The following is a 9,068-nucleotide window of genomic DNA, read 5'->3' on the forward strand; positions in this document are numbered from 1 at the left end:
TTCAAGGTCAGTAAGCACAACCAGATTTCATACATAAGGCGCTCTGTCGATTTTTGAGTCAATTAAAGGATTTTAAGTGCGCGTAAAATACGTTATACAGAAGAAAAGAATATATCGCGATATATATCGTTACCGCACATGTTTCAGATTACACCATGATATGGATTTTAGGCCATATCACCCAGCCCTTGTCAGGTTATGGCTGTGTGCAGGCAGGAGTGGAAGTAGAAGGACCCAATGTGCAGACACTCGGAGGCGGAAAGTAACTCAAAACTCAGCTTTTATTGCTGGATGGCAAAAGGTGGCAAACGTAACAAAAACCCAAATAAACTTACATGAACAGGCAGATGGAACACACAGCATAAATGAGAGTAGATCACGACACAGAGAAACACAGGGCTTAAATACACAGAGGGAGCAATCAGGGAATGGGTAACAGGAGGGAGACACAGCTGGGGCAAATCAGGCCTAACGAGACAAAGGAAGCAAAACCAGACACATTAACATCAGACATGGACTTTCAAAGTAAAACAGGAAACATAACACAGACTCACAGGCAGGCACTATAACAAAGGGAACAGAGACGTGGGACCAGAGCAGACACAGACACTGACTGGATGTGGGGAGACAGCAACTATGGAACACAGACAGAAAACCAGAACACTAAAACTCTAACCAAACCCCACCCAGAGAACCTAAACTAAGAATGATCCTAAAACCCATAAAGCAAAGCTAGAATATAATGAAATAACAAAATCAAAGAACCAAAAACACAAAACACTGAGTCAACGACCCAGGGACCCTAACAGCCCTAGCCTGCAGCAGGTTGTGTGCCGTCGCGCCGTGATCAGAGTGATGCGATATCGGTGCTCCGATCGCGTTTCTCTAACATCATCACAGATCTGTGTCCATCTACAGAGACGAGGATGAAAACAGTCGGCCATGTTTGGTTTTCTCCGCAGAGCCGTTCACGCCCCACGATGACGTTTATTAATCACATGGTTATGAAACAATAACCTGAAGCTACAGAGCGCCGCGTCACAGTCGCACACACGTGAGAGTTCTCAGCGTTCAGTTCTGCGCCGTCAAACCTGTCAGCACACGGCTCTTCAAACTTCCTGTATCCAGATTACTTCCTGTGACGTGCCGTAAGCTTCGCCAACGTGCTGCCGTTTGTCTTTAAACGTCTGCTGAGTGTCAGGAGGCCGCAGCTGCTCGCCGTGGCTCTGAAAGCTCCGCCTCCAGGCTCGCAGCTTCACCTGTCAGTCGCAGTGGCTGCTGTAGCTAGGCAACCAAGCACCTCCAGGCTGCAGCAGCTGCTGTCAACCTCCTGGAGGAGGCGCTGAGAGAGAAACGGATCAGATCAGATTTCTGAGTTTGTGGCGTCGGTACAATCAATAATTTACACTGATCGATTATCTATCGCTACAACCAGCATGCAAACTCCACCCCCTCCACATTAAACAGCAGCTTTTCAAGTTCATCTGAGAGACTCAGAGAGGAAACTCAAAACAGGAAGGGGTTGGCCAGCTGTTAAGCAGGGATAACACTTTCAAATTAAGAGCATGAAGGTTCAGTGTAAACACACTTGAGTGTGCAACACGTTTCTGTCCTCATAATTTTATCAAATCAGCTTCACACGACAGCAAAAAGAGCACAGAACACGCTGACACACGCCAGTACTCTGATTACTCTGAGGCCTTTAATGTAATCTGATAATAAATATGAATATTAATAAGAAAACATATATTACAATATTCATTCATCAAATAAACAGGAGGCTACGACTCAGATTACAATCCTGAACTCACGAGGAAACACTGCAGGATGATGACATCATGAAGCGTCACGCAACAGGTGACTCACCTGCACGTGTCCGTGTGAGGCGGCGTCCAGCAGCCGGAGGCAGGCGGCGCTTTCATCCATCAGCTGCCGTCTGAGCGAATCACAGAGCTCCGAGTCCGAGGAGACGTCAACCATCAGCCGCAGCAAGCAACGCAGCAACACGTCGACACGACACGCCATCCTGACGAGGGGAAACACGCGAGCACATCATACGGGACGGTCCAACGCCATCAGGACAGGAAGTAAGTAAAAGCTTCAAACTCGCAGCTGTGTGTGAGCGTGCGCGTGTGTCTATGTGTGTGATCGTGTCCGTTACCGTGGCCACGCCGCTCTGGTCGTCTTCTGCAGCGCCTCCAGCATCCTCAGCCGGTTCGCCTCCTCAGGTGGGTCCCTGACCTCCAGGTACCCGAGCACCACCCGCTCTAGCCGCCACAGGTGTCTGCACACAGCCACGCCCACCCTGCACACACACACACACACAGGTGTGTATTCATATCCTTGTGGGGACATCTCATTGACATGTGTTTTTCTTAGCTGCTTCCAGTAACCATCACACATGAATGCCCAACCATAACCCAACTGTAACACTAAAACCACAGTTTGGCTTCAGACTCGCGGCGATTCATGCAGCTGGAAAACATTCAAACTGTTCTGAGATCAGACTGAAGCAGCGGCGCCCCCTGCAGGCAGAACAACAACGAGCTCTGAAGTCTGATTATCTACAAATTCATAAAAGACTTTTCTGTTTTAATCACAGCTGAGTCATCAAAGCACGACTGAAAACATTTAATTAAAACTGAAAAAAAAGAATCATTACAGACGCTAAAAAATACACGCATTTATCATTTCTACATTATTTTATAAATAATTAAATGTATTATAAGTGGGTTTAATATTTACATACAAATGTTTTTCAGACCGGGGTGGTGGTCCCCATCTTTAAGAAGGGGGACCGGAGGGTGTGTTCCAACTACAGGGGGATCACACTCCTCAGCCTCCCGGGGAAAGTCTATGCCAGGGTGCTGGAAAGGAGAGTTTGTCCGTTAGTCGAACCTCGGATACAGGAGGAACAATGCGGTTTTCGTCCTGGTCGCGGAACACTGGACCAGCTCTTTATCCTCTCCAGGATACTTGAGGGTGCATGGGAGTTTGCCCAACCAGTCTACATGTGTTTTGTGGACTTGGAGAAGGCATTCGACCGTGTCCCTCGGGGTGTCCTGTGGGAGGTGTTGCGGGAATACGGGGTGTCTGGCCCATTGCTACGGGCCATTCGATCCCTATATAACCGTTGCAAGAGCTTGGTTCGTATTGCCGGCAATAAGTCGGACTCGTTCCCGGTGGGTGATGGGCTCTGCCAGGGCTGCCCTTTGTCTCCGGTTCTGTTCATAATTTTTATGGACAGGATTTCTAGGCGCAGCCAAGTGGCGGAGGGCTTTCGCTTTGGTGGCCTCAGAATCTCATCTCTGCTTTTCACGGATGATGTGGTTCTGTTGGCTTCATCGGGTGAGGGCCTCCAGCTCGCACTGGAACGGTTCGCAGCCGAGTGTGAAGCAGCGGGAATGAGGATCAGCACCTCCAAATCTGAGGCCATGGTTCTCAGCCGGAAAAGGGTGGAGTGCCCACTCCGGGTCGGGGATGAGTTCCTGCCCCAAGTGGAGGAGTTCAAGTATCTCGGGGTCTTGTTCGCGAGTGATGGGAGAAGGGAGCCGGAGATCGACAGACGGATTGGGGCTGCAGCTGCAGTAATGCGGACGCTGCACCGGTCCGTCGTGGTGAAGAGGGAGCTGAGTGTAAAAGCGAAGCTCTCAATTTACCGGTCGATCTACGTCCCTACCCTCACCTATGGCCACGAGCTGTGGGTAGTGACCGAAAGAACGAGATCGCGGATACAAGCGACAGAAATGAGCTTCCTCCGAAGGGTGGCTGGCCTCTCCCTTAGAGATAGGGTGAGAAGTTCGGCCATCCGGGAGGGGCTCAGAGTAGAGCAGCTGCTGCTCCACATCGAAAGGAGCCAGCTGAGGTGGTTCGGGCATCTGACAAGGATGCCCCCTGGGCGCCTCCTGGGTGAGGTGTTCCAGGCATGTCCCACCGGGAGGAGGCCCCGGGGCAGACCCAGGACACGCTGGAGAGATTATATCTCTCGGCTGGCCTGGGAACGCCTTGGTATTCCCCCGGATAAGCTGGAGGAGGTGGCTGGGGAGAGGGAGGTCTGGGCCTCTTTGCTTAGGCTGCTGCCCCCGCGACCCGGCCTCGGATAAAGCGGATGAAGATGGATGGATGGATGTTTTTCTATAGTAACAGGTAAAAATACATTATCAATAAAATATATCACTTCACAGTAATTAATGTAACCTGTAGCATCGTATATTAAATATGAAATCATGAAATTATGATTAAATATATTTAAAGTAAAATGAAACAAATTACTCATAATTTAATGTGATGAGCCATATATAGTATAGATATAAAAATATACAAATAATTAAAAATTAAAACGTTTATATTTGTCATTCATAATTAATTATACAAAAATACAAATATAATTTATTAAAAACATTTTAGATACAATCAACATAAACTTTAACACTTTAGTACAATATCGTGAACTGATAATAACAATAAATGTGATCATTACAATGAACAGATAATATTAATAAAGAGTTTGTTTAATGTGTCACATTTTCATCCAGATAAATTAAATCACTGATGCTTCCATAGTAACCAAAGGTCAAAGGTCAAACCCACCTGTCGATGTACGCCGGCAGAGCAGCAGCATAGACGCGCCGTAGCACCACCTTGTTCTCCGCCTCCATGTGGGTCAGCATGAGACGCAGCACGTCGTCATGGTGACACGGCTTCCTGCGGGAGGAGGTGGAAGAGGAGGGGGGCTTCTCCAGAACCACCAGCAGGTCCAAGAGGCAGGACAGGACCAGCTGGGTGGGAGGGGGCGGGGTCAGTGACGTGTCATCAGACAGAGACAGAGTCTGTGTGTGTGTGTGTGCGCTACCTGGATGACGGCGGCCTCAGTCCTGTACAGGTGTTTGAATAACGCCTCATAAAGAACCTCGGCTCTGTTGAACTGATGCAGCTCTGCAGGCGGCTAAAGACACAAACACAGACACACACACATACCATCATCATCCAATGCCAGACACGACGCTGAGTGTGTGTGTGTGCATGTTTTTACCGTGTTGAGCACGATATGGTGCAGACAGCGAACTCCCAGCATGCAGTTCTCCAGTCTGTGGTGGTCACTGAAGAGGAGGGAGGGGGGAAGGAGGCGGGACAGGTGAGGTGAGAGTCCTGGGCGGGTCACCTGCACCAAACACCAACACACAGGTGAAGACAGAGCACCTGATGGGTCAATCAGCTCCAACCTGTTTCACAGAGGAACTACTTTCTGTCCACTGTCTCCATCCGCCAGCCAAAACATACGCAGCGAGATGGGAGGGCCGTTTGCCTCCCGTCAGGCTTTATCCTGCTCAGCGATGCAGCTGGCGGATGGAGACAGTAGAAAGGAAATAGTTCCTACATGGAGGCTGGAGAAGAAGGTGTGTATGAGAATGAACCGCACTTCATAAAAGACACCTGCCTCACCGCAGTCCTACACTTCTGCCTTCACAGTCTCACCTGTTCGGACCATACCACCCTCACAGGTAAGCGGGGGACGATCAAAGCATAAGCAACCAAAAATATCTTTAAACACGGGTTGAAGGGGGAGCCTGGCTCCTGCTGACCTCATGCAAACTTCTCTCATTAAACATCTTCAAGTGGCATCGAGAACGCTCCAGAGAAGAGCAGAAAGGGGTCAAAGGTCAAACTGACCTGCAGAAGACTCCAGGCAAACACCAGCTTCACGGCTTCACAGCGCTGCCACGAGTCCCTGCTCACACACACACACACACACACACACACACACACACACACACACACACACACAGACACTTAAATATTCAACAAACTTGTTTTTGTCTTTTAATCACAGAAAAAATAACGAGCTAGCCAATCACACAAACACAGTTTGAACCAAGTGGAGCTCAGAGCACTGAACACGCATGTTTTAGAATTTCATGTGAGGACGTTTGTACAGAGCAGACATCCCTGCACTCTCTGTGGGGAGAAGGCCAAGGTCCCCACAATGTGGCTGTTCCATCAGGGACTGGTCCTCCTAAGTGATGGAAGGCAAGTGTACACACACACACACACACACACACACACACACACACACACACACACACACACACACTCTCACTTGGTGAGCTGTGGCTGCAGGATGTCCAGGACTCCTCCCAGAATCCCTCTGCTCCCCTCCGTGTCCCCAGCCAGCAGGTGGGCGGAGTCTCTCCACCCTCCTGCACTCAGCAGCGTCTCCAGCAGGCCGCATGCTGCTGCTCTGGAGGCGGAGCTAGTCCACACCTGATCCTGATGAACAAAAGCACACTGGAAATCAAACAGCTGTCAGTGAATGCATCACGGGGTCAGACAGGAAGTACCTGTGCTGCAAAGGTGCATGTTTGATGTTTGCAGACTCACCTGGAAATGTGTGACAGCAAACACGCAGGTGGGTGGAGCAACAGCAAGTAGCAGACTGGTTGTCCGTTCTCTGGCCTCGCCCCCTTTCCGCCTGTCACCCAGAGTTGTTAGCAGAGCCGTGAGAGCGGCACACACCGCCGCTGCCTGTGTGGGGATGCTCTGATAGGCCGCAGCGCTCAGAGGGCTGCAGTCATCCTCACAGAGCGGCAGAGCAGCACAGCCAATCAGAGCACTGATCAGAGAGACATATGCTGCTTCAAGCTCCGCCCACCTACTGTCCTGGCTGGCTGGAGAGAACAGCCAGTCAGATCCAGCGTACTGGAAAAGCTGCTTTATTTCAGCAATCAGAGAGTGGGATTTAGGACAGGAACCAATCAGCTTCACCCTCAGCTGAGAAAGGAGCTCTGTGATTGGAGGAGGAGAGGAAGGGGACTGCTCCTCTGAGGAGGAGGAGGAGAGATGAAGGTCATGAAGTAAAGCGGAGAGCTCCATCCTGCACGAGAGAGAAAAGGAAAACGTCACAATCTGTGACTCACCTCCAACATTCTCCACAAGCTTTTATTTGAAAGGGCTTCCCACATATTCAGTACCGCGTGCTTCCACCAGGGGCACTGTGACCTCTAAGCTGGGGTCAGGTGATCTGCAGCTGCTGTGAGGCCATAGGTGACCAGATGGGATGAAGGTGGAGCTGGGGTGAACCCAAGCAGACACCTGTCAGTCAAAGAGGCCACTCCCCTAATTATGCTACCTTTAACCTAATCGATGCCTCAGTCTTTAACCCTGTCTAATACCTGGGTTTGGTATGTCCAAAAGCAGGATCATGATCTAACAGTAAACAACAACCTCACCTTACTACACCTGAGACAGGTGACCTGTAGGACCGAGGCGTTGTCTTTTACAGGTGTAGCATACCTACATGCTACACCGCAGCTCCATCGCAGCTTTCAGACTGTTATGGGTTTTTTGTTTTGTTTTGAAATCAGCCACGCTTTACGAGGAGGATGAAGCTCGTCTTTGAGCTCCTTGTTGGAGTCTTTCTGGCTCCTCCGTGGTTGCATTTCTTCTTCTGCTGTTTTATTGCAGGTGGATGCTTCTCTGGTGTCCTGGATTGTTGATTACCTGACAGGAAGACCACAATATGTACGTCTCCCACAGTGTGTGTCTGACAAGGTGATCAGCAACACAGGGGCACCACAGGGGACTGTCCTCTCCCCCTTCCTCTTCACCCTCTACACCACAGACTTCAGCCACTGCACAGAGACCTCTGTGGCTCCCTGTACAACGCATCCACTTAACACACTGTTTACTGCAACAGCTACATGTTTCTTTTTCAGCTATTTATTTATGAGTGACTTATGTATGTATGTATATATGTATGTATATATTGTACTATTCTTAGTTAGTGTATTGTCTGTCTTGTGTTTATAATGGAGCACTGTAACAAAAAATAATTTCCCCCAGGGATCAATAAAGTATTCTGATTCTGATTATTGTGGCTGTGTGGCTCAGCAGCAGCCATGTTTCTGTCTGTGATCAGCTGATGGACACTAAAACTCTTCCTCAGATTTAATCAAAAACATTAAAGACTGCTCCACTTGGCTCTATTTTTCTATTTTATTATCATATGCAGCGTTCAGCTGGAGTGCCTGTAGCTATGGTTACTGTACAGGTGAGGACACACCTGTCTCTGCTGGCTGTAACATCAGTCACGGGCAGAGTTTACACCTGCACACGTCAGTAAAGCGGGAAACCCTGACCTGTGCGCGCGCTCACTGTAATCTGTACTCGTGCAGTAGAAGCACACCTGCTGCACCTCAGAAACCTGAGCGCGAGGCTCACCTGCACCAACACTCCCACTAAAAATCAATCCCCGCGCGGACAGCCGTGACGTCTGTTAGCTGTGTAGTCTGAGCCGGCCTGATTAACAGATAACCGATTAATCGATGGTTTTTCGTTAAATGAGTGAAACTGACCTGAGAGCGGCTTCAGTCCTCATTCAAATTTACGTTAATTTTACAGGAAAGCAGCAGCGCGTGCACCCATACCCGCGGACTGTTTACGGGTACGAGCGGTGTGCCTGCAATAGGCTTCCGGCTGGGAACAAGCTGCACGTGAAAGGTTCCTGGCCCTGTTTTGAGCTTTAGTGCTGCCTGGGAGTTCGGTCCAACGGTGGAGCTGCGTTCTCCGTGACCTTACAAACACGTCCATGTGTGTCACGTTAAATCTGACACCGACTACATGAACTCCGTGGGCTCTGCCTCCGTTTTCCCACAGGGGAAATCCCTGCATCAGCTGATCGCCTGAAACGCTCTTCTTCAGAACAGGCTTCACTCCTGCGGCCGTCCGAGTGGATCTGAGATTAAAGGTGAGGCGGGCGGAGGCGGGGTTTCCTGTGATGGCCAAATGAAGCTTTCTGAAGCTTGTGTTGAAAAACGGCTCATTACTCGAAGCTTTTCAACAGAGTCCACTCTGGTGACATCTGCTGGCCAAAAATACGAAGAGCAGCTTGAATCTACAAAATCAAATGTACTGCTTCATTATGACGGAACACTCCGCAGTGAGGTTCTGTCTGATATTGTGCTGCCGTTGTGTTGCTTTGAACATGTATTTTTTGGGGTGAAAAAACACGTCTATTTGTTTAATACATAAATTTGATCAATAAAATTTCCTTCTTTAAACATGTGCCATGG

The 9,068-nt window shown here is 49.3% G+C and overlaps 1 protein-coding gene across 4 annotated transcripts; it reads right to left on the reverse strand.

Annotated features, from left to right (window-relative positions):
* Positions 1-263: 263 nt before the first annotated feature.
* tti2 (TELO2 interacting protein 2) lies at positions 264-8,929 on the reverse strand. 4 transcript variants are annotated; one of them, XM_085426627.1, is made up of 10 exons: positions 8,352-8,871; positions 6,379-6,871; positions 6,098-6,285; positions 5,671-5,728; positions 5,033-5,161; positions 4,853-4,945; positions 4,591-4,778; positions 2,162-2,305; positions 1,867-2,026; positions 264-1,342 (listed from the first exon to the last, which is right to left on the reverse strand). In XM_085426627.1, the coding sequence occupies exons 1-10, from the start codon at positions 8,372-8,374 to the stop codon at positions 1,256-1,258; spliced, it is 1,563 nt and encodes a 520-aa protein (XP_085282753.1). In that variant the 5' UTR covers positions 8,375-8,871; the 3' UTR covers positions 264-1,255. The 4 variants fall into 4 exon arrangements, with proteins under 4 accessions (XP_085282753.1, XP_085282754.1, XP_085282750.1 ...); XM_085426628.1 differs by having other exon boundaries at positions 6,098-6,267; positions 8,352-8,823; XM_085426624.1 differs by lacking the exons at positions 264-1,342; positions 1,867-2,026; positions 2,162-2,305 and adding an exon at positions 3,614-4,134 and having other exon boundaries at positions 8,352-8,929.
* Positions 8,930-9,068: the final 139 nt, after the last annotated feature.

Source organism: Rhamphochromis longiceps, linkage group LG12 (assembly GCF_057381845.1).
Source record: "Rhamphochromis longiceps isolate RC_006_pf linkage group LG12, R_longiceps_female_GT1.1, whole genome shotgun sequence".
Taxonomy (NCBI): domain Eukaryota; kingdom Metazoa; phylum Chordata; class Actinopteri; order Cichliformes; family Cichlidae; genus Rhamphochromis; species Rhamphochromis longiceps.

Bases quoted from the DNA above. Each gene is read 5' to 3' on its own strand.
- tti2 (XM_085426624.1), bottom strand. From the start codon at position 8,374: ATGAGGACTGAAGCCGCTCTCAG. The intron at 6,286-6,378 runs GTGAGTCTGCAA...TTTGATTTCCAG, and splicing joins TTGCTGTCACACATTTCCAG to TGTGCTTTTGTTCATCAGGA. The intron at 4,779-4,852 runs GTAGCGCACACA...CCTCCCACCCAG, and splicing joins CTGAGGCCGCCGTCATCCAG to CTGGTCCTGTCCTGCCTCTT.